This window comes from Merops nubicus, unplaced genomic scaffold (assembly GCF_000691845.1).
Source record: "Merops nubicus isolate BGI_N331 unplaced genomic scaffold, ASM69184v1 scaffold15519, whole genome shotgun sequence".
NCBI lineage: Eukaryota > Metazoa > Chordata > Aves > Coraciiformes > Meropidae > Merops > Merops nubicus.
Window position 1 is genome coordinate 1 of NW_008630321.1, and position 25,491 is coordinate 25,491.

Genomic DNA, 25,491 nt, shown 5'->3' on the forward strand with positions numbered 1-25,491 from the left:
AAGTTTGACATCGGGTTAAAAATAGTTCTTGGAAAGTGCCAGACTGCCCTTTGAAGAGAAATCATTTAGATTCATAGCCCATAGTCCATGATACGTTTTGACTAAATAAAAGCAAAGGTTTTGAACCTTTGAGTAAATTTATTTGAGGAAAAAATATACAGAAAAGTGAGGAATGGGAACGGATTTTTCCTTTTTAATAGTTACAAGCAATAGCCCAAACTCTGCAATCTTAAACCATCGAGCTCTGTAGTATGAATGTGTTAATTAATCAATTACTACCCAGCAATGTACCCTGTTTATTGAATGTTCTACATGTGCCTAGAACCAGTAGTTATTAATCACTGTCAGTAACAAATTTGACTCAAGTTCATCTCCCTATAATTAATAGAACATATAGTTAGCTTTAATATCTTTCTTTATTACTGGCAATAATGAGGATAGAGAAGAAGCTGGAATGTGATAGTGTCCTGATATGGTGAAGGGCTCAATTAATGTACTACAGCTTGTCAGTGATACTCTGCTGTCACATTTCATGGGCAAAATCACCTCCTAAAAAACTATAAAGTAGACATACTTTTTTAAAAAAAACTAATGAATTTCAAGGAATTTTGCTGTTAGCTTTGTCTTGCTCTTACTGTTAAAAGTTCAGTAAGAAGGGAAAAATCCTTCAGCCTCTGGCAGTGTAACCTGGCATGGAGAAGAGAAGTAAATGCACCTTGACATGCACAAGGAGCTACAGATGGACTGAAATAGCATCTGTATTTACAAATGCCTAGGAAAACATCACATACTTCAACAGCATGCAAGAGTCATGACCAAACAGCCTACAGATGAGGCTGGAAGTACTATGAACTCTGTGTTTGTTGGATTCTGGTGTAGTCTCATCATTTTTACAACCAACCAGCCTGCTGAAATGCACATCTTTGGGACAAAGCTAAAAACCAGTCTAACAGTTGAGATGATAAATTGAATTACACTCATGAAGGTTGGTGGGGATTGTTAATTCCTAATCTTTACTGCCTGATTGCTGTAACAAAATCTGCAGTCTAAAATCAAACAGAGGGTCCATGTACCAAAGGAGGGAGTAACTCAGATATACCATGGGTGATCTGTTAAATGGGAAGTGATGTTAGCTCACAACTGTGAAATGCTGAGGATCAGGTGGGTCTTAAAATTCCAGGGATTTTTTTCTTTAACCTGGATGGAAAGTGGTAAAATTCTCCTGAACTACCCCTTTGAACAAGGTACTGGAAATCTCTAAGGAAATTAGTGGGGTGAACACTTCATTTCAGAAGTCTAGAACTGTTGTGCTGATGAACTGCCCTGCGCTCAGAGTTGTCTAAATGTGGAATCTTGACCCAAATACCCCTTTGTTTTGTTTGGGGTTTTTTTGTTTTGTTTTGTTTTGTTTTTTTCCAGGGCTTTAAACCCAGCTATCTAAAAAGGGAGACTGAGTTTTCAGTATCAACTCCAGGTGATGTTCTCTCAGGAGAATGGGTAGCACATGTGCTACAGACTATGCCAATTCTGGCAAAAACCCAAGCCATGAGGTGCTCTCAGCTGAACACACACCTTCATCTGCAGCTCTGGCCCATCAGGAGCACAAAACCTTTATTTTATTTTTCTGCACCTCTTGCAGCTGATGCCCAACCTGACTGCCCCCCATCTCCTCCCACTAGCATTCCTCCACACCCTGCAGCTGCAGAACCACCCTGGGCTCTTCCTGTCCTTAGCTGCAGAGTTCTGTGGCAGTTTCTGACCAGCAGCCATATCTGGGCCACCTTTTACCTTCTAATAAAAGCTGTTTTCTCCCCAGTCTGGATCATATTCTGAAATTCAAGCTACAGTTCAAGAAGTTTGTTATTCCTTTAGTGAGTGGAAATAAATAATCCAGGAGAATCATGACTATATAACTATTTTTTTTTAAAATTATTATGAGTTCACTTTATATCTGTTCTATTGCTAAAAAAAATGCATTTTTGGCCTCAGCAGCATGGGAGCTGAATGTAAGAGACTAAAGCAGTTTCAACCCTTCCATCAACTCACTGCTCAGAAGTGTCAGTAGTAATTAAAAAGTTTTTTCCCCTCAAAATATGTTTGCACACACTGAGAAATCTCTCTCAGCTCTCAGTGTGGGAACTTTCAGGCCACTCATTTCCTGCAAAAACAGTTACTTTTCTTTTGTCAGAATAGAACAATGACACAAGGAAGAGCAGGTTCCATTTCCTCCTAGGACACTGCAGTCTATGAAGTGCCAGTGGACTAATGAGCCTCTCAGACCTTATGTTGTTCTGGCTTGGATGGAGGGTTCCTTTTCCTTGACCCTTCAGAAACTTGCTGACTCCTGGGTCTGTACCACTGTGCTCTCCTGTGCCTCCATCTCTGAGGGATGATTGTTGTACCTAGCACAGCCAAAAATACCTCTGATACTTTCATTTTGAACCATGAAGGTTTCCAGGAAGATCATTCCTTGGCTAAATTTCACCTTAGGAAAATCTCTGTGGGCCGTGTTATATGCAAAACCACAACCATGTTGAGGTTACATGTAAGAAAGGAACAAATGCAAGAATTGTACAAAAATATTTAGATATTTATTTGAAAAAGGGATCAGCATTTATGCAAATAGTCTCATCTGCATTTAATTACTTCTGTGACCAAAGTAGAAAAGAAAAAGGCCAATACAAAAGATAATGTACAAAGCTAAGGGATCAAAGACTTGGGCATCAGAAAATAACAGGCACTGATCTGCTGCAACTGCTCTGTCACATTCATTATGGGTCTTAAAAACAGCTTTTTACCTGATTTTTTTGGGAAGTGAGCTCAAAGCTACCTTGGGACAACAGTATCCATCCAACAGAGATGATGTAGTCTTCTAAAATTTAGAATGTGTTGCCTCTTGGAAAACTGGAGATTTGATGGATAATTTTACAAATGTAACTTGTCCTTTAAACATCTCAGTGCACAGCAACTGGGACAAAACCCATCCCCAGTACCTGAAACACAGAATCCATCTGATGGACAGACAGAGCCACCAAAGCTTCAGGTTCTTGGTAATTTGCAAATGAACTGCTGCAAATCTGCAGGTAACAGAGGAAACAGCAGAATGGTAACAATATGGACAATCAGTTCTGAAGAGGAATCAGGGTTGCTGGCCCTACTGATAAGATGGCATTTAGGTGTATTTATTTGTAGGCAGGACACTGGACCTTTGATCATGTCAGAAGTCTGTATTTTAGAAGACAATATGTTTGAAAGAGAATTTAGGGTTCACAGGATCCCAGCATGGTGGGGCTGGGAGGGACCTCTGGAGATCATCTCACCCACCCCCTGCTCCAGCAGCTCACCCACAGCAGGGTGCCCAGGGTCACAGCCAGGTGGGTTTGGGATCTCTCCAGAGCAGGAGACTCCACAGCCTCTCTGGGCAGCTGCTCCAGGCTTGGCCACCCTCACACCAAAGAAGTTTCTCCTCCTGCTCAGGTGGCACCTCCTGGGTTCCAGTTGGTGCCCGTTGCCCCTTGTCCTGTCCCTGGGCACCACTGACCAGAGTCTGGCCCCAGCCTCTTGCCCCCCGGGGCCCTTTAGCTCTTGCTCAGCACTGATCAGATCCCCTCTGAGGCTTCTCTTCTGCAGCTGCACAGCCCCAGGGCTCTCAGCCTGTCCTGGCACAGAGATGCTCCAGGCACCTCAGCATCTCTGTAGCCTCCACTGGACTCTCCCCAGTAGTTCCCTGGCTTACAGGACTCTGCCAGTGGGGGATGATCTCCCAGTCTGATTTTGTGACAAAGACAGCAGCACCCTGATTAACGAGACTTTAAAACCTGATACCATACTTCAGGAACAAGAGTTTGACCATCAGGGGCGTTCATCAATGAGCTTCAGCTTTTCCACAGGGTTTTTTTTGTGAAAGAAGGGATGTTCTTCTAAAGCCCATGCTCAGAAATCCTGGATCCGTACCGTCTCGCTTCACATCGCTCCACACGCTGGGGCAGAAAGGAAACCAAAGCTGTTGTGCAGAGGAGGAAGCAGTTCCAGAAGCATAAAGAATAAGGCGCTTAAACATTTCTCATTAACTATTTTTGCAGAGCATCTGCTCCTGAAAGTTGCTGCTCTTCCAATTTCAGTTTGTTTTCTGCTGTCATTCCTAGGATTGCTTCGATATCTCGAATTGCCATCTGCAAGGGAGTCAAGGAATCCAAGTTATTTAACGGGCACTGCAAGGGACTCCAGCACCCAGGGCTGCCTGGCTGCCCTCACCAAGGTCACCAGAGTTACCCAGGATGGGACCAACCAATTACAATTACTGTTATTTTGGAGACAGTTGGGGGAGTTGTTAGTAAATATGTACGAAGCTCAGGTAAATAACAATCTGCAGCAAATTAGTTTCAATTTGTACTTCTGATTAACTTACAAGTGTTTTATTTTATGTATGTAAATCATTGTTAACTCACTATAAAGTTCCTTTCTATATTTTCCTTCAATGGTCGCTTTTCACTCCCTCATATTGAAAGAAGAGGTGGGGTTGTTTTGTTTGTTTCTCTGTAACACCTTGAAATTTAATTATGCCTTCTCTAAAACTGTCATTTCACATCCTGCTTTTCAGAGGAAAAAGTCACCCTGGAAGGAATCTGATCTAAACGATGCCGTGTGATTTAAGATATAGACCTGTAACACAGTGCTCCCTTCACCCCTCCACAAAATGCTTCCAGAGAGAATCTTAGAAACTTTTTTATGGAGCTAAAGGTGATAAGAGTTTAGCAAAAGAACTCCCTCTGGCAAGTTTTGCTATTCTCTGGAATGAAAAAGCAGCATTGTGAGGAGCGCTCGTCTGGGGGCACGGGGTTGGATTCATTAGTGCTTCACTGGCTCCTCTCGCCAGCGAGGTCGGCGCAGAGGAGCTGCTGAGTAAAGGTGGGTGCTCCTGGGAGAACATCCCCAGCGTGGGGAGCCCCAGCCCTTTGTCCTGCCTCCCCCCTGCCACCCCACGGCAGCCTCTGTGGGCAGGCTCCAGCTGCAGAGAAAATTGGGGGCAAAACTGGCTCGTGAAACGGATGCCGGGGTGAGAGATGTGAACTGATGGATTAAGCACTCGGTGGCTGCCTGCTTAAAAGGAATCTGTGTTAATCATCTAAGGAGCTATTATAAACTGAGAAGTTTGTTTCTAATTTAAGAGTCCTACCTTGATGGTGTCCCTTTAAAAGGCAACAGCCAGTCGTGACAGAACTGTCTGAGGCAGTGCCAAGAGCTCCTTTGCTCTTACAAAGGCCAGCCAGGAGCATTATATGACAAATCATTTCACACTAAAGTCTGTCTCTTTTCAAAGAAAAAGTTTCAAACTTAAATTTAACTAACAGGTTCATTGGGAGACTTACTATATTGACCTAGACACTGTAAAATCCGTTCTGCCAACGATAAAAAAGGAATGGCTTAGCACTTGTTTGTGATACAGCATGAGGTATTTTCAGCCCTTGTACAGAAATTAACCAGGATCGTTAGTTAATTAACACCTCACCTTAAAATTGGTCTCGCCTTGCATATTAGGTGGTGATATTTCTTGATGGATGATGAAGAGATTGCGAGCAAAGGTCAGGAGGACCCCCTGGAGATCCTCTCCGATTGTTCTGTTAATGATATCCAAACAAATGAGTTTACCAGCGGTTCCCTTTGCATGCTGAAAAACAATCGCCCTCTCATTTGTGCCTGTCTGGTGATAGAATTTAATGAGGATTTTCAATCTCACAAGGTGGCAATCTTCAGGGAGATATGAAAGATGAGGCTCCATTTTAACTTGTCAACAGAAAGGATTTGTGTAATAAATAATTTTTATTAATCAACTTAGCAGAAGTAAGCAGGAAGGTTTCAGCTGCTCCAAGTAAAAGGCTACAGTTGAGTTAGGACTAGAGAGAGCAGAGCACTTTAAACACCTAGATTAGTTCAGGAGGAGTGTTGCTTCTGCCTCCAACTAGTGAAAGACATCTGCAAGAGACATCCCAGCAGTATCAGCATTTCTCAGATTGCTGTAGCTTTTGAGGTTGGTTTCTCAGGGGTACATACTGACTCTCAATGCCTATGACCTTTTGGGATGGGATGCCTCACGGACTGACCTGACAGTACCACTGCAGTGGAGTAAATGGATGGTAAATCACATTGATGTTGCATTATCACAGCGATTTTATAAGCTCAAGCTGTTACATTGAAAATATTTCCAAATGAAGATAATGCAAAAGCCTTGAAAATCCAACAGGAGACAATCCGGGATCAGAGTGGGTGGCGAATATATCTGAGAGTATTCTGGCAATATATTAATAATGCCAATTCCAGCTGCTGACCCAGGAGGTATTGTCATGTTCCTTCCTGGTGGAGCAACCCCTGATGTCCTGTTCCAAAGGAGTCAGGAAGAGTGTAGGTAGGATCTCTCTCTCTCTCAGGAGAGCTCAGTAGCTCATGCAACACTCTGTGCTGGTGTAGTGATTTTCTTTCAAGTGCCTGTGAGCTGCTACACTGAGTGCAGGTGGGTGAGGTGCAGTGCAGCAACACCCAAGCTTCCAACAGACCCATCCTGTGTGTTTGCTACCAACGGCCCCATCCGCAGGGAGCTCAGGACAGGCTGGAAGAATCATAGCCCCAGAAACCATCTTTAGGATTCATTTAGTCTGTTCCCTGTGGCCAGGATCAATGCTACCTACATCATCCTGACAGGGGTTTGTCTAATCTATTCCTAAACAGCGCCCATGACAACTGCACTCAAGAATCTATTTAGTTCTTCCCTTACTATCAGAAATCTTTCTTATGCTAAATATGAATCTTTCTTGCTGTAAGTTTAATTCATTTCTTCTTGTCCTACTACCAAAGACAGTGAAATCATGTTTTTCCTTCCCACAGAGGCTTTTCATGTGCTTGAAGATCAGATCTCACTTCTGGTTGCTCCAGCCCAGCCCCTTTAGCCTTGCCGTGTGAGTCAAGCCTTCCAGGACTCCTGGGGTTTTCCTTGCCTCCCTCTGAGCAGAATGGAAGGAGTACTTGTCGTGTCTCCCAGGTGACACCATTTACTTTCTTCCACAAGATCACAGCATCATGACCTGTGGCCAGTGTGTAGCCTGCTGTGACTCACGGGCCCCTTCCTGCCCAGCTGGTTGTTCCACGTGTTCCTTACTGCTGCCTAAGTGCTGGTTCTGGCACCTGCTGCCAACTGAATGCCTTGCTACTCTTCATAGTGTTTCTTCAATTTGTGGAGATCGCTTTTATTTCTCTTCCTGCCCCCCACAATACTTGAAGTCACACTGAGCGTTCGAGGAAGCTGTGTTCTTATCCAAGTCATTAATGATCAAGCTCCAGCATCAAAGGAATACAGCCATTTTAATCTCTTGCCCATTGCATCCTATTTTGGCAATAAACTTTACATAAATACTCTCAGAGGAGAGGTTTTCCATCAGTCTACAGCAGATTTGTGCAGATTGTGCTTTCTAAGACTTCTTAGGAGAGGTTCCTATGTCTAAAGAATGACTAAACTATCAGATCTGCCGACTGCCGTTGATCACTTTGTGAAGAACAATATAAACTCTAACAAAATTAAACTTCAGCCTTCTTTGCATCCTGCATACTTAGCTTTTTAATAACATTGCCTGTAAAAGTCAGGCTGTGCTAATCCCCTGCTCTCCCAGCTCTTGCTGGTGAATCTACCTCTTGGAAAGCTAACCCCAGCGGGTCTTCAGCCTGTGGTGCGCTCAGGCTTTGATCTAAGCAGATTTTTTCTGCTTTTTTTTAATTTCTCTAATGCTTAAAGCCTCCCTAAAACTTCTCAGAGGTCTGATCTTAGACGAAGTCATGACACTTTCCTGAACAGTGACTGCTGGTGGATGTGAACGTGTGGTGGGAAAGCCCAGCAGCACACGCTGCTGTGTCACCCCTCAGATCATGCCTGCTCCCAGCTGCTCCTCACACTCTGGACCAGTGCTACTCACAGCATTCCCAGTCTCTGGCACTTCTCATCTTCATACAATAGAAAAACTGTTCCCTGTTTTTCCTGTAAAAAGACAAAGTTGCTTTAATTATTCCTCAAGTGGTGATAATTGGAATGAATGTAGTAGACAGGGAGATAAGGGCGGCTGGGTTTGAATTGTAACAGGTTGGTGCTCAGTGTAAGGAGATTATTGCTCTAATTACACTTAACCAGAAAGACAGTGAAAATATGGTGAGATTTCCCTGCTCTTAAAGCTTATACATCACCTTAGCCATACATGGGACACTTCCATTAACCTGCTCTGGCTCACCACAGACACTGGTGGCAGTTTGCTCAGCAGCAAACCCCACAGCTTGATTTTCAGATGTGCTCAGTGACAGATCTCACATGTCACCGTGAGAGGTCTCATCAGCAGGTGCCACCCCTGGGGAGGGTTTTCACTGAGAAAACCCACAAAACTCTGTGTTCACCACACAGCCCTGTGCCTGGGGGTGTGGAATCTCCACCCACTGCTCTGTCTCAGCTAACGTCTGAACTCTTCTACACTTCACTCTTCTGCAATTCTGTTCTTGAGCCTTATCCCCTCCTTTCATAGCAGACTGTGTTTCATGTCTCCATTCCTCTTTCTGTCCTCCCTTACCCCCTGACCTCTCGGCCTCTGAAGGACTATCTTCTCTTAGGGGTGCAGAGGTGTGTGAAAGGGCCATTGGATGGCCAAGTGCCCTCATGGTCCTGAATCCCAGCACAGCTCCTGGAGACAGCCACAATCCTTTTTGCAGTGTGAACAAACCCACCAGGACAGAGTTCTCTTGGTAGTCTCCAAGAGAGGCACCATCTCACTCCCTGTTGTGTAACAAACATGTTGGAATGCTCTTTCTCCTTCACTGCTTCCAGTCTTCAGCCAAATCAGACAGATATCTCAGCACTGCAGCTCTTCAAGACTCATGCCCCAGCTGGAGTAGGGGTGTAAGCCAAGGACAGGCTGAGAGTCCTGGAGCTGTTTAGCTTGGAGAAGACCCAGAGGGGATATGATCAATGTTGATGAAGAGCTAAAGGGTCCCTGGGGGGCAAGAGGCTGGGGCCAGACTCTGGTCAGTGGTGCCCAGTGACAGGACAAGGGGCAACGGGCACCAACTGGAACCCAGGAGGTTCCACCTGAGCAGGAGGAGAAACTTCTTTGGGGTGAGGGTGGCCGAGCCTGGAGCAGCTGCCCAGAGAGGCTGTGGAGTCTCCTGCTCTGGAGAGATCCCAAACCCTCCTGGCTGTGACCCTGGGCACCCTGCTGTGGGCGAGCTGCTGGAGCAGGGGGTGGAGTGAGATGATCTCCAGAGGTCCCGTCCCACCCCACCATGCTGTGAATTTGTGATCCAGTCAAGTAAGATGACGTGGAAATGTTATAACATTAATCTGTACAGGAACTACAGAAGACCTTTCTGCAATTCAGAGTTCATTAATTAGCATAATGAAAACAGATTTAAAATCAATTCTGATTTACCCCAACTCCTCTTCAGCAAAACAGTGGAGCAACACCTTGCTGTGTTTTCAACACAACACTTAAACATTATATGATGCTAAACAGAACACTTAAACTTTACATTGTGCTAAGTGGTTTCAACATATCAGAATTTACATACAAAAATGATGCAGAGCCAATAGCATGTTTTCTGATCTTTCTTGTTCATACCTGGAGGTCAAATCCAACACCATGAGCTTTACACATCTGGAGGAGAACACTGTAGTAGATTCCTGAGAGGCTGGAGTGCCTCAGCTGACTGCTTGCCACTGCCCACCGGTTGCTCCGTGGAGAAGACTAAAGAAAACACCACAGGGTTCTTTATTATCATACCAGTTTATGCCAGAATCCAACAGTTCACTATTTACATGGCTTTTTCTCAGTGAACTCACATCAGTGTGGAGTAAAACTGCATTTGGAGGAACTCCTGTTCATCACAATGGCTACTGAGCATAGAGCTTCCTGTGCAGCAAAATAAAACCTTCATCTCACCCTGTATGCAAACCCTTGTGTTGCAGACCAGGGCCAGGGAGTCATTCTTTACAAACCACATTTTAGTGTTTTTAGGACTTCATTGTTAACTGAGCCCTGTGAAATCATTCCAAGTGGATCCTCTGAATCCACCCTGCCCTGTGGTCACATAGGTCATTCCAGAGTCAGCTCTTCCTGACAGCAGAAATGCCAAAGTGGATAATCAGTAGGTTCTGAAGTTGGGTTTCTCCAAGAGTGCGAATTTTGCTGCAGCATTAGTGTGAATAATTTTCTCAGCAAGTCTTTGAGGAGACTGGGTGCAGCAACTCCAAAGAGCTGCACAACTGGCAGTGGTGGAGTTCTTGCTATGGATAAAACCCAGCACTGCTTTTGAACTTGAACTCTTAGCAGCACTTAGGACAAAAGAACAGAGAGGTTGCATCGAGCAGAACTGCACAGAGATGTCCTCCTAAACCAAATCTTTCCTCTGATGCTGCTTTTAATACTGGCTGGTTCATTTGGAGTGGGGACACTGCACGTTGAAGTAATTTATAGAATTTTCCCTAAAATATTTGTTTTGACACTGACTCATTTCAGTTGACATAGTTGAAATCCTTCTATAATACATCTCTGCCCGAAAAATTAATCATGTTTATAATATTCTGAGAATTAATAACACCCATTGCTCAAGTCATTAACTTAAAAAAGGAGCTTCCAAAATCTGTTCTCTGCAGTAGGGGACCACAAATAAATGAATGCTTGATAAAATAATCCAAGTAGCAGTTTAACAAGCGTAAACTTGAATGTGGCTGCAATAACACAGAACTATTGTTTAAGGGTTGGCATCAGGTTGATGAGGTGCTTATTTCAGCTACCAAGCATGCACACACATGCATAATGAACTGCAGCATGAATTATTAATGTGTTGCTTATTTAGCCTCATCTGTCTAGAAGATAATGTATCCTAACTATAATGAGTGATTGGTTTTGTACATAATTACAGTAGCAGCAGTATCTAGGAAATTTGTTCTTTCAAAGAAGGATTTCTAAAAATAAAACCATCACACAAACTCCGTCGCTGCTCCCTTTTATCAAAATCAAACCTACCAGGATGGAGAATATATAATAAATTAAAAGGGACAGAATCATTATTAACATCATAATTTTACACAAAGTGTTTTACTTAATCATTCATTACAGATCGTGCGCTGGAAAAGCATTTGTCTCTTGGTTTGTTTGTTTCTTTTTCTAAAGGCATTTTCCAGAGAGTGGGGGGTTTTGTAGTTAACTCTTCAGGAGGTGAAACCCTCAGAAATACAGAAAGAAGAAAAATAAAGGATGGAGTGACTATTTATGTTAATTCTGACAGAATTTTAATTAAAAAAAAAAAAGTTGCTACTTGATTACTTTTCATTTCTAAAAGTTGTCCTACTGGGACTAATCATATCTAATTTACTTCTCTCCAACTAAAAGTGGTTGCTCGACAAGAACAATAGATCAAGAGCTCATTAACCTCTAAATTACAGCTCCATGACATTTTTGGACTGGTGCTACATTCCTCCTCTGTGTCTGAAAAAAGGGAGTTGTGAATCTTCTGTCAAAATGTGGAAAACAGCAGCTGGTTTGTATGTGTATAGAGACATAAATGGGTGTTTCTTATTCTCTGACTTTTCCAGCTTTCTGATTCTGGTCCAGAGAGAGCAAGGAGGGAACTCACCTCCGTTAGGGTGCTGTGAGTTTTAACTCCTGTTCAAGTGCCTGTGTCCATGATTAATACTAAATATTAATGCTCAACACTTAGAATGGATGTAGAACTCAATGAAAGTTCTGAGAATCAGCATCTGGGTTCAACTCGAGCAGTGTGAGGGATTTAGGTGTCCAGATCCTTCTGCAGATGTAGCTCTGATTGCCTTACCCTCTGTTTTGTGCATGAAAGTACAAAGCTGGGGTAGAACTTTGCTCTAACTTCTGATCCCATAGCAGAGCTCGTGAGCTGAAGGCTCAAATTTCTTCCTGACTGCTCTTAAGTCACTCCTATAGTGCTTTCACCTCCCTCCTTCTTGCAACATATAAATGACCATATTTTTTACAACCTGAAAACTACCTGAAATATTTAGAAGTTAGTTACTACCACAAATCACTATTTCCGAGTAACAAACATGAACCTTTACTGTTATGAAGCTTTTTTTAAAAATTTATAATAGTACTCATTTACTTATACTAAAACCTGGTACATTTTTTTGTTATAGGGAAGAACATGCTGTGATCTTGAAGAAACCCAATTATTTCAGTTGGGGGGTAATCAATACCTGTTAACATTAAGAAGTTACCCTCTACCCACTGTGTCACAGGGAAAACATCTATTATTCTGTCTTTTAGGGTGATTATATTTCAGTGTAGATGTGGTGCTGAGGGACATGGTTTAGTGGTGACCTGGCAGAGGTGGGTTAATGATCTTAAAGGTCTCTTCCCATCAAAATGATTCTATGAAGAGGCAGATACCCACAAGCATCCAGAACCTTTAATTTCTAACATGATGATACCCCGTTTGCTTTATTCACCTTGTAAAACCTAAAAGTAGCAGTTCAAAATCTGAAAGCAGCAGATTGAGCTGCTCTAGAACAACAATCTAGGACAGATTTTAACTGTCTGGTCGTTTCCATTAATAATTTGATTTGTAAACCAATCACTACTTACAGCTTCTGCCCCCTCATGCTGAATTTGTTGGCTTCTCATTTCCTTTGAGCCCAGGGACACTTCAATGCAGCCAGAGCAACAATCCAGATTTCCATCTGTCAGGTACAACATGAGCTGAGTGAAGGCCAGCTGGTCACTATAGCAAAGGTCAAGGTCTGTTGCCCACACCTAAGCAAAAAACAAACAGGTGTATTAAAATTAAAAAAAAAAGGAGAGAATAAGAGGAATGAAACTCAGCAATTGTGTAAAGGAACTTCTGTGCCTTTATTTTCATGCATGTTGGGATGTGTATCTATGGTTTCCTTGTGCTGGTGCATCACTGGCAGGGATAAAGCACTTCCAAAAACTAACTTAGGAGAGCAAACCAAAGGGGTAAGGACAGAAGAGTGACCTGTACACCCCAGATTTTAGCAACAGTTAGACAAAAACAGCGAGATGAGCTCAGCAGTTGTAAAGGTTGGATCCCAATACAGAGGTAATTATCCAAATACTAAATGTCACGTCTGGGTTTTTCAGCTTGAAGAATAATTAATGTTAAAAAAGTCAACCTTGAGTTACAAACAGGTATCTTGAGACAGCAAGAGGGAAATTCCAAAAGGAAAAGCTGAGTAAAAGGAGTAAGGATGTGTGTTGGTCATCCAGGGGCTGAGCAGAGCCCGTTCCTGTCGCCGTACAACGGGGGGTACTTGGGCACACAGGGGACATCCCACTCGTGGCGTGTTCTCCTTCCCCTCACACCACTGCTGCGTGGTGCTAGTTCAGCTTCACGTCACTTAACTGCACACCAAGACTGGAAGACCATAGGGCTGCCAGTGGAACATGTCCCACCCCGCCCAGGAGCAGGACAGACTTGCAGGCAACAATAAAAGCCTCACAGAAACCCCACGATGGTTTTCAAAGCACTAAAGCACATCAAGCAGGATTTGTGAGGCCATTCCACGACAAGGGTGTAGCAGAAGGAGGTACCATGGATTCCTCCTGGAAGGTTCCTCCACCTCAATACCCAGGGCGTAGCTTTACCTGTGAGTTCTTCCCACTTAAAAAATGCTTGTGCCTGCACCAGCAGTGAGAAATGTTAGCACACAAGTATCTGCCCTACAGTGGACGCCTTTAAAACAAATCTAGCAGTGAATGACTCGAATAAGTCTTTGAATGGTAAATGGCATCATTATAAGGATATTAAGAGGTCAGGCAGTCAAGGCCTCTCGGTAAACTGGAGTTAATTTCTGAATCATATGCACGTAGTAATGCCCTTTTTATAATGGAGAATAAATCACATCAGTAACAGTTGTTAATATCTAACTGCCAAGTATCCGTTGCTGTATTAAAGATCCTATTTGTCAACTTAAATATTTCCTGCTGCATGGTATAAAATGCAAATTGGATGCTAATGGCTGGCTTTACTTCGTAAAAGGGGAATGTTCCCCAATTATAATACTTAATTTTCTTCAATAATTTATTCCTTACCATCACTTCTGTAAGACAGGAAGGAACTTTGATATCAATTTGTACTTCTCCAGTAGGTGCTAACCTTTCCAATGAGCTAAACAGTAATTATAAACTATAACTAAACTATATAAATTACAAGCTGAATATATTAAAAATACTGTAGAAGTGGTACATTGATTTCCATAAATATTATTAGCAAATGAGTAGCAGCCTTGACCAGGCTGTCCCTGGTCCCCTCACGCAGCTCTGCCTTCTCTTTCTGGGGATGAAGCTTTAACTGAGAATTTAAAATCCAACTCAAACAAGGTTCAAGACTTTCAGGGACTGTTGAAAACTGTGGACACCCAAGGACTGCTCACTAGCTCAAAGTGAGACACTTGCTCTTAATCCAGACCCTGATATTACCCTTGCATGGCTCTAACCTTGAGGTCTACACCAGCACTGTCTGGAAGCTTTGTTGATGTAGAAAGGGAGGAGCAGGAGACCAAGGACTATGACCAACCTTTGTGGGATGCCCCATTCCAGGTGAGGTGGGACAGGGCTCTGAGCAACCTGCAGATGTCCCCTGCAGGGGGGTTGGACTAGATGAGCTTTAAAGGTCCCTTCCAACCCAAAGTATTCTGTGATGCTGCAAGTCTATAAAGTGCCTGAGATGGAAAACCCACAGAAGTCAGGCAAAGCCACCGCGGCAGCCATAGTGCAGCTGGGTAAGTACAAGGGTTGTGTTCTGGCAGCTTGCAGAGGACAGGCTGAGCCTCTATGGCAGGTAAAGCACCAGCAAAGGCCCCCAGCAGACATCAGGTCCGTGTCCTTCTCGTGTTAGGATCCCCAGAGCTGGATGCAGTACTCTAGGTGGGGGCTATGAGAGAGCCCAGTCAGAAGACTGAGCACACGCTAACTCCAGGAGCTTCTGTTTACTCTCAGAGTCTCTCAGCCACGTGGTTCAGACATGGCTTTGTCTTCCCAGGCTATAGGCTCATAGTGTTCCCTACAAGATTAAGGGCTCAGATCAAGAGCATGGACTGAAACACCTCCTGAAGCCTCAGTCACAGTTACATTCTATACAGGTAAAGTCATTGTATTTGTTGCTTTTTAAATATAGAGTGCAGACCTCCAGAAGCACAAGGGGGAGCGGGAAGGCAAACGTGGCTGGAAGCCACCTGTGCACCTCCTTTCATTCTGGGCCTCAGCCTGGGGCTGAGCCACCCCTCCTGCAAGTGAGAGCAGCCAAATGGCCATTACCATGTGCCAGCTGGGATCACCCCCAAGGACTCTTTTCCTGGCTCAGGACACTACATCGTGTCCATGTCCCTTTCTGCCCTGGACGTGTCCCAGAACATCCCTAATGTGGGGAGAAAGGAAGAAGGATCAGATGGCATGAGAGTCCAGCTTTAGCCTAGCAGGGGATTCCCTTTTGCCATGGAAATCCAGCAGTGCCCTTTAAATCCCCTTTGTCCTGCTACAGAAAGGGGAAAGGCATAGGCCCTGGGCAACGGGGTTAACTTCATCTTCATGGATCATCTTTTCCCATCTTATTAGTTCAAACAAAGGCTGGAACATTAGTAACTAGCTGACTGAATTCTTCGCTGGAACATATTTCTAAGCCCTGTCCCAGTTCCTGAAGGTCACAAGTGTTCTTTGCAAAATTACAGTGATTAGTAGGAGGCAACATTTGTGGTAGTTCTGAGCAAGGATGGAAGTTCTGCTTGCCTGAGCCTGGCTGGTGGAGCAGGACTAAGGTCCCTTCCAACCCAAACCATCCCAGGATCCTGTATCATGCTGGCCACACTGAAGGCAGCAAGTATCCCTGGAGTGCAATGACCTAAAATGAACTGTAATAAACAAAGAGCACCTGAATCCTTTACATCTGTGTCTAAAGAATTCTAATTAGGTGGAGCCCATAATTGATGGCTTCTCATTTCTGTGAGGACATTACCAGATCACATATTTCCACTGCTTTGAAAGTTCTTTGGCATGCAGAGCACTGAGCTAAATCCTTATGGCCAGGCCTGCCAGCAGCAGCAAATCTGGAGAAGAGCATGAATGAGAAACATCTAATGTTAGAGCAAGAAGAGCTACACAACACGTGTGCATGACCAGCTTGGACAAGATAATTTAGACATACCAATCATGCTCTCCTCTGCTTCTTCTGCCATGTGAAGATGTCAGAGCATAGGAAGCTCTCAGCTTGGGTGGTACACAGCATCAGATAAAAGCAGGGAAGAACAGAGCTTGACACAGGTCCCAGCAATGCCCAGTGTTACAGGAAAAGAAGGAACACTGCTTTCCAGCAAGGTCCTGTGTCAAAGGGAGGAGGATCCTCCCCATAAAAGCAGCAGGATGTGACACCTCTATCTGCAGCAGACTAACTGAAAAAAACCCTACACACAGAAATAGGAGTCCACTGAAGTCCATTAGATGTATTTACTTTGTCTCAGGAGACAGAATAGTAGCACTTCCTGCAGACTATTTAAAAAAAATATAAATCAGAATCACCCCAAATGAATGAAAATGTTTCTTAGGAACATCAACCCAACTCCACCTTTGTGACATATCACATTCAATTGCTTCTAGCAGCTCCACAGAGCTCCAAGCACAGGCAGAACAAACAAAACCTCAGACCCACTTCTTAGTTCAGGCTGTTCTCTCAGCAGTCCAGAAAGTTCACTTGGGTTCCACTCTCTAGTTTGGATTGCAACAGGTTTTCCTTTGAAGCAATACAAAACAGGTGTCAGAAGCTTCTAGAATGCCTTGAAAGTCTGAGCTGTGGCTTTAAAAATGAGTTTATTTTATGAATATGTTTCCACAGTCTATAAAGCAATGTCTGTGGAGGTCAGGCAGTTAATAACCAAATGAATTATCATCCCTGCTAGTAAATCAGGAGCTGTTAGAAGGAGGCCTGTGCAAAGGTCAGGTTTAAGTAAAGCTAAAGAATCATGTAATCATACAGATTAATAAATACCTGTTACTCAAGTCCACCCTCATTTTCTGAGCATTTACAGTGAGGACATGTATGGAGCTGTAGGTATCCATGATTGTAGGTGTGACACCCTGACAGGATAGTGTGGGAAATGAGCACAGCATAAGGAGCCTTCACCTGAGGTTTGAGGACTTTATGGACACTTCTCTGTTCAGATATTAAACTGGAACAGAGCTCACTTGTGAGGTCCAGAATGGGTATTTGATTATCAAACAATGAGTGAATCATAGAATCCTTAAGGTTGGAAAAGACCTCCAAGATCATCAAGCCCAACCATCAACCCAACACTCCCATGTCCCCAAGTGCCACGTCCACATGTTTTTTGAACCCCTCCAGGGATGGTGACTCCAGCACCTCCCCGGGCAGCCTGGGCCAAGGCCTCACTGATCTGTCAGGAAAGAAATTCTTCCTCATATCCAATCAAAACCTCCCTTGGCACAATTTAATCTCACTTCCTCTCATCCTATCTCTGGTTACTTTGGAGAAGAGACCAATCCCCACCTCACTCCAGCCTCCTTTCAGGGAGTTGTAGAGAGCCAGAAGGTCTCCCCTGAGCCTCCTCTTCTCCAGACTAAACACCCCCAGGTCCCTCAGCTGCTCCTCACAAGCCATGTTCCCCAGACCCCTCACCAGCTTCGCTGTCCTTCTCTGGACCTGCACCAGCCCCTCAAGCTCTTTCTTATCCTGTGGTGCCCAAACTGACCCCAGTGCTCAGCTGTGCCCAGTCCAGGGGCAGATCACTACCCTGCTCCTGCTGACCACACTGGTTTTGTGCTGGGGGCCTTTTTGGCCACCTGGCCACACTGAATGAAAGTTGAAAAAGAATCTGATCTGGGATTTTATTGGGACTTATGGTTTAAAAAGCAGTTAAGATTATAGATAGTCTTAAGAGCAGTTTTAGATTAAGCAAAGCACAGATTAGGGCTTTACAGAAGCCTAGCACTGGGGGGAAAAAAAAATGAGTTAGAAATACATCCTGCAAGACTTACTGGCTGTTTGTCCAAGGAATTATGCTGCAGTCTGGAACTGTTCCCTGTGACACAGGCTGCCAAGTGCTGCCAGGAGACGCTCTCCTTCAGAGCTGAAGACATCTCAAGTGAATAAAGCCACAATTACAGTGTAATTCTTTACAACGGCCATAAAAATGCTCCAGCTTTAAAATGTAAGCTTCAGAAGGAAGGGAAGCATAAATTCTTAAAGAGTTACTAAATTAGAGCTTTTCTGTCTCCAGTTTAACTGTTTTATCTGCATCTAGTATCGATGTCTGTGTTACTGTAAAGAGCAAACCTGCTCTTTTTAAAGAAGTGCTTGAGCGACGCTGTAAAAATGTCAATTAGTCAAATATGAATGCAACCTGGGCATTGAAAAGAGAGCTGCTTTTGTGACTTTTCAAATTGCAATAGAATTGATTATTTCGGTGGTGATCACAGGCAGGATCTCATCCGGCTGCCCTCTCGTGGCAGCTCCTGGGATGGTCTGGTGCTGGTCCCAAAACTACGATTTTAGGGCCCTACACAAGTGGCCCTAAGCTCTGTGCTGGTGAGTGTAAGACTGGAAGGTGGTTAATGAAAACACTGAGGCTCTTGTGTGAAAATAACTCACAGAAAATGCTACGTTCTGTCTAGGGAAATCTTAAGATGCAAATAGAGGCAAATGGATCCTACTGACAGCATCCCTCAAAGCATTAACTGAACTGATACACCAGAGTGGATCAATGGGCTTCAGAGGCATCTGTACTCTGCTCTTCCTACCCCCAGCTCTGCCTGCCTGGCTGATCCCATCCTCCTCAGGGTCTTTATAAGCCACTGGACTGGAACAGTGGGAGAACACACACCTAAACCTTCCCAGCTCTATGATTCTCCTTGTTGGAATGTTCTACATCATCTTTTCCTCTGTGCCCAAACTGAGCCATTTGATTAAACCAGTGTTCTCTCCCTGCTGCTGCAGCAAAAGCTGTGGGCTGTGTAAGGTCTCAGACCAATGAGAAAGGTGACTTATGACCCTGCTTCTCCACATTATCTGTCCACAGGTCTATGGATGTAAGTTTATGCATTCAAGCAGTTGCACTCAATTAAATGGACTCATTTAGGTGCAGCTCCTTGACAAGCTGGGATCTGAGCAGTGTTCTGTCAATACTGTGCAAGACTTCACTTCACAGGGTCAAGGCCCTGCTCTTAAAGATCAGTCTTGGGAAACAGAGTGGGAATCAGAAGCAATTCAGTCCAATATATGCACCTAATACTTTTCCTTCACTTTTTTTTCCCCAAAGACACTGAAAACAGTGTGTTTCCACCTCCCTTTCCCTCAGGAACAAATCACAGATGCTTATAACCGAGATAGAAATAGATTCCTGAGGCAAACAGAAAATTGTGTCGAGTCCCCAGCGTCCTCTGCCCCTTGGATCCCTGCTGGGTGCTCAGGGGCTCTGCCTAATCCCCTGGTACCTTCACAGTGCAGCAGGCTGCACCCTGGGTAGCTCTGCCCTGCCACCTTCCCAGGCTAACCCAGCACTGTGACTCCCCTCTTGGCCTCAGTTACACACAAAATAGACAATAAAAAGCACTTGGGAAGCCCAGTGGAAATATGAGGCAGTATCTTGTACACAAAAGGTTCTAGCATGAGCCAGCTCCTCTGGGTGAGGACAGCATCTCCTCTGTCACCTTTTGGCCAGTGCAGGCCACGAGAACTGCAGGAGAGTGAAGATATTATTGGGTCTGTGATGAGCACCAAGCTCTACAGTGACCCAAACAGAGATTACTTTATATTTGTCCCTGGTCACTGCAGGGGGGTCGGAACTAGATGTCCTTTAAGGTCCCTTCCAACCCAAACCAGTCTATGATTTCCACATGGACTCTGGCCTTCCACTGACCTGGCTGTTTGACAGACATGCATTGCTCCTCATCCGTGGCTACCAGTGCTCCAAAGGGACACAGCAATAAGGCAAAAGCACGTTGAAGGACATTTGCTAACAGCAGCAATCTTTAAAAAATATAAACAATGCCCTGTTGTTCATATCAAAATTGATTTCATGCTTATGGCAGCATCTGCTTGTGGGCAGCAGCTGAGGGAGGGGATCCTGCCCCTCTGCCAGCTCTGGGGAGACCCCCCTGCAGTGCTGGGGCAGCTCTGGAGTCCTCAGCACAGCAGAGCCAGGGACCTGCTGGAGTGGGGCCAGAGGAGCCCCAGCAATGCCCCGAGGGGGGAACCCCTCTGCTGGGAGCCCAGCAGGAGAGAGTTGGGCTGGGGCAGCCACAGAGGAGAAGGCTCCAGATGAGGAGACCTGCTGGGGGCTGCCAGGACTGCCAGGGGCCTGCCAGAAAGCTGGGGACAGACTTTGGAGCAGGGGCTGTTGGGACAGGACAAGGGAGGGTGGTTTTAAACTCAGAGAGGGAGATTCAGGCTAGAGAGGAGGATGTTTTTGACGTTGATGGAGGGTGGTGAGCCCCTGTCCCAGGCTGCCCAGAGAGGTGGTCGCTGCCCCGTCCCTGGAACCATCCCAGGTGAGGTTGGCTGGGGCTCTGAGCACCCTGCTCTAGCTGCAGATGTCCCTGCTCCCTGCAGGGGGTTGGACCAGATGACCTTTGAAAGTCCCTTCCAGCCCAAACTATTCTATGATTCTACAACATGTGTATTTTAAAAGGCTTTCAGATGAAGAGCCTGAAACTCTAAGTCCATGCATGGCTTTGTTGAGGAGTCCCCTTCATGCAGGGGAGGGACACATGAAGATGGCAGCACAGACCAGCTCAGTCTGCAAAGGCACACATGTGTTTCCACTTATTTGGCCCTTCACATTTCTTGAAGAGTTGTATTTATGTAGCATGTAACTTGATGCACGTTTCAGGGATTTTTAAGTATATAAATATTGAGACTGTATTGGTAACAGATTTTCAATGATATATTTAATTTGGAGTTTTCCTGAAAATATCATGTATGTGTTGATGTCCTCTGTAAAATAGAACTTTGAAAGAACACCTAAATATCCTGTACTTCCAGGAAATGCATCTGAGCCTTTCAGCTACTGCATGGAAGTGGGCACTTCTGAAATTGGGAAGCAAATGTTCTGAGAGTGTAATAGGATTTTTTGTGTGCCAAAAAATAGTTCTTTCAGGAGTACAGTCTTTTGTGTAATCTCTCTCTCCCAAGACAGATGGCATTATTAATTGCCTCGACATCTAGTTAGATTTAAAAACCTGTGCTTAAATAATGTTAAAGTTGTGCTACATGCTGACAAACAGGAAATATTAAGGTAGAATCAACTGGGAATGAGGGAAGAAAACCAAGACAGAATAGACAGGAATGATCTACAGTGATATCAGTTAACCAAAAGCCTGCTTTTGAGCTTAAAATGGAATATAATGATATATATGGAACATATAAAATGGAATATAATAATTAGGATTTTATGTTAAGGAAAAATTATCTCATCTTCCTTGGTCTTCAAACACAAGGCCACTACCAGAACACTGAGAGCTCAGCCTCTTCACCTGCATTTATTCTATTATTTTTTCTTTCTCAAAAGTTCTGGTAGAGCTGACTGTGAGCTTTTGCTGACAGGCTGTAAACCCTGGCAGGGAGGACGAGGGTCACTTGAGTGGTTCTGGTTTTACCTTTTACAAAGGCTCCATTACTCATCCACACAAAAGACTCTCCTGGGCAAGATTCCATGAGAAAACATTTATTTAGTCCCTTCCACTCTGCTCGGTTATGTCTCATGCAAGTCACCCAGTGCTCCAACACTCACAAAACTGCACTGGCTTCCTAGCAGCATTTTTCCTTCTAGGTAATTCAAGGTGTTCACCTTAAGATATAACTATTTGAAATGTTTTATTCTTCAGTCTAGGCTCCCCAAAAGGTCACTCATCTCTTCCCACATTAGTGCAACCTCTACCTGCAGTTAACGTGCCCAGTGTAGGAAGTTTTCAGGATTGGAGGAGGTATGAAAGCAAAGAAACTGCTGAGCCAGCATGTGTCCAGGTGGCCAAGAAGGCCACCAGCATCCTGGCTTGGATCAACACTAGTGTGGCCAGCAGGACTAGGGCAGGAATTGTACCCCTGGATTTGGCACTGGGGAGGCCACCCCTCAGGTCCTGGGTTCAGTTTTGGGCCCCTCAATCCATGAAGGACCTTGAGGGGCTGGAGTGTGGCCAGAGAAGGGCAACGGAGCTGCTGGGGAAGGGTCTAGAGCCCAAGTGTGGGGAGGAGCAGCTGAGGGAGCTGGAGGTGCTGAGCCTGGAGCAAAGGAGGCTCAGGGGAGACCTTCTGGCTCTGCACAGCTCCTGACAGGAGCCTGGAGCCAGGAGGGGGTCGGGCTCTGCTCCCAAGGAACAAGGGACAGGACAAGAGGAAACAGCCTTGAGTTGAGCCAGGAGCACCTGGCAGTGTTGGGTTAATGGCTAGACTTGATCTTAAAGGTCACTTCCAACCCAAATGATTCTGAGATTCTATGATTCACTGCCAGATACTATTGTAAAACTGAATTTCATAAGGTCTCACATTGTACCTGGATCTGCTGAGCTTCAGCTCAAATACTCTGAAATACTCTAAAGCAAGGAAACCACTGCCTGTGCACACATCAGCACTGCAGCAGAAGCAAAGCATGGCCTCAGATGGGAGCTGCTCTGCCAAGAGAGCTGGGCAACACCACTCAGGAGTCTCTGCAGCCCACGTGGAAGACTCATCAGGACAAGGATCTACAGAGGGAATTCCACAGGAACATGCTAAACTATGCTAAACAGCTTAAGCTATCCCATGAGGACATTTTAAGCAGTTACTGGCCCTCAAGTGAGATGATGCAATTGTACTGCATTCGTTGCAGGTTCCCTTTGATCCCTGCAATGATGTTTTTAATCCTAGGCCCCATCAGGTGCCACACATTGGCCTCAGTCTGTATTTTGGTATTCAGGGATTGTTTTCTATCTGCTGTGGGATTGCATCTATTGTTCTCACAGTAAATCCTTCTCTTGGACATTCTAAAAGCTAAACAGAGAGCAAAAGTGGTTTGAATGAGCATGTCCCAGTCAGCTCCTCTGTACCAGCTAGCAGACAGCATCTCCTGACCCATCACCACCACCCTATTTGCCAGAAGAAACTGTCAATCTCTCTTCCTTTGATTTGGCCCCAAACCTCAGATCTGCATTCTTACAGACACTCGAGTGTTCTGCAATCCCTGTAATTATTTTTACAGAGCAAAATACAAGAGATTCAGAACATTTTGAAAATAATTTCATCTAAATTTCTTAGCCACAAGACCATTATCTGTAATTACCAGCTTAATGCAGAAGGCACTTGTTTTAGAGAAAAGAAAGGCATTAGAAGGAATAAACCCATCATTTTCTTACTGCTCAGCTTTGAGAGCAGCCCTGCAGGCTTTGTTGGTTTGCTGCTCTCCAGGCTGATGAAGGAGGTTCTTCAGGTCCACCAGGCAGATTAGGTCTACATTTTATGATATTGTTAGACTGACCACGTGCTTTACCTCCCCCTCCACAGGCCTCCCAGCTTAGAAATAAGCTTTGTTCAAAAGGGCAAAGCTGTCTGCTTGTATCTGCTGGACTCAGGAGGAAAGCAGACACTTCTTGGTATCAAGGAGACAGTGTGAAGTAACATATCTGCCCCACTCACCTGCTGCTCCAGCGTCTGTGGATGGACAAAAGTCACAAAATCAATGGAGAAGTAACCAAGCACTCCTTTAGATTTACAGGTTTCTCCAATTTTCAAGCAGAGTGAATTAAGAACTGCTGGATCCACAGAACGTTGAGGAATGGTAGTGCCAGAGGATCGCAACGGCCCGTCGGCGTGGAGCTGGTCTCCAGATGACACTATTTTTATCTCTCCTGTTGGCTCTATCAGCATGTCCACCGTCAGGTTTGTGATGGTTTCGGAGAGTGGGAAGGCTTCTATCACACCACCTAGTAAGGAAGGAATGAGCTGTTCAGCTGCTGATCAAATTCACACGTGAAATGTGCCACCAAGTGAAAGCATCCGGCTCCTGTCGTGCTCAGGCGTTGCAGGGAGGACTGCTGGGGAGGCAGAGCAAGGACAGCAGTGTAACAGCAGCAGCATGGCTGGGACCCATGAATCTCTCAGAAAAGAAAGGAGAGATCTCCCCATTAATCTCTCAGAAAAGAAGAGATCTCCCCATGAATGTCTCAGAAAAGAAAGGAGAGATCTCATCTACTCCAGCAACGTACAGTACAAGCCGTAGCTTTTGAGCTGCAGCAGTTCCAAACTGGCTGTATCACAGATCTGACAGGAGAAATATGCCCTTTGGGAGAATGAATGAATACCAAAGGGCAACGAAGCTGTGGAAGGGTCTAGAGCACAAATCTTGTGAGGAACAACTAAGGGACCTGGGGGTGTTGAGCCTGGAGCAAAGGAGGCTCAGGGGAGACCTTCTGGCTCTGCACAGCTCCTGACAGGAGCCTGGAGCCAGGTGGGGGTCGGGCTCTGCTCCCAAGGAACAAGCCATAGGACAAGATGAAACAGCCACAAGTTGCCCAAGGGGAGATTTAGGCTGGACCTGAGGAACAATTTCTTCCCCTGGAGGGTTGCCCAGGGCTGTGCCAGGCTGCCCAGGGCAGTGGTGGAGTCCCCACCCCTGGAGGGGTTTCCAGGCCGTGGAGATGTGGTGTGAGGGACACGGGGCAGTGGGGACCTGGCAGTGCTGGGGGATGGTTGGACTTGAGGATCTCAGAGGTCTCTTCCAACCAAAACAACTCTTCAATTCTAATAATGCACTGTCCTACAGCCCAACTAAATGCCTGGCCCAGAACAAAAGTGCAATGTTGGGACCTCAGGGGAAGCAGAATCTCCTGCTGTGAACTAATCCTGGAGATTCCCACCATACAGTTATCTCTTCCACAGATAAAGTAACATATTGAAGTGTATATATCCATTATGCACTGTACACAATATTGGCAGGGCAGAAGCACCACAGAAATTTACTGTCTAACCACAAACTCCTCTTCTGCCCAAAATTTGGCATAGAAACACAGGATGTTGACAGGTCTGTGCAAAGCCCACTCACAGATTCACGGGTGTGCAGTGATCAGAGAAGGGTTTTATCTGCACTGCCTCTTAGGGCAAACACGGGCTCACGTCTGAGCCTAGGCCAGCTGGGCACTGGCCAGCTTTGGTCCAAGGTGCCATGACTGGGTTTAATGCAGGAGGCCCCACTGAGGACTTGGCATCCTGCAAACAAAGGAGTCCAGCTATCAGACTGGAACTTGTTCATCTTCCTTTGGTTGGAGGGCAAGAAAGAGCCCGGCAATGGTCCAACAAGAAGGCTGTGCCAATGTGCTGCAAGGCACAATATGGCATTGCATTACTGGTCCTCAGGGGCAACCCCACCAGCCTGGAAGGCAAAAACTGGGGAGAAATCTCAGCTCTTCTCCAAGCTGTTAAAGGTTACGAGCCCATTTGACTCCA

At 45.0% G+C, this 25,491-nt stretch overlaps 1 protein-coding gene across 1 annotated transcript in view; it reads right to left on the reverse strand.

The window, feature by feature from the left end:
- Positions 1–4,070: 4,070 nt before the first annotated feature.
- Positions 4,071–25,491, reverse strand: part of IQCH (IQ motif containing H) — a gene marked incomplete at its 5' end in the record, with an annotated part of 68,354 nt that continues 46,933 nt past the window's right edge. Inside the window, 6 exons of the mRNA XM_008947260.1 lie at positions 4,071–4,172; positions 5,510–5,618; positions 7,959–8,020; positions 9,642–9,767; positions 12,639–12,806; positions 23,686–23,972. Of these exons, the coding sequence (XP_008945508.1) occupies positions 4,071–4,172; positions 5,510–5,618; positions 7,959–8,020; positions 9,642–9,767; positions 12,639–12,806; positions 23,686–23,972 (854 nt within the window). The remainder of the gene's footprint in view (positions 4,173–5,509; positions 5,619–7,958; positions 8,021–9,641; positions 9,768–12,638; positions 12,807–23,685; positions 23,973–25,491) is intronic.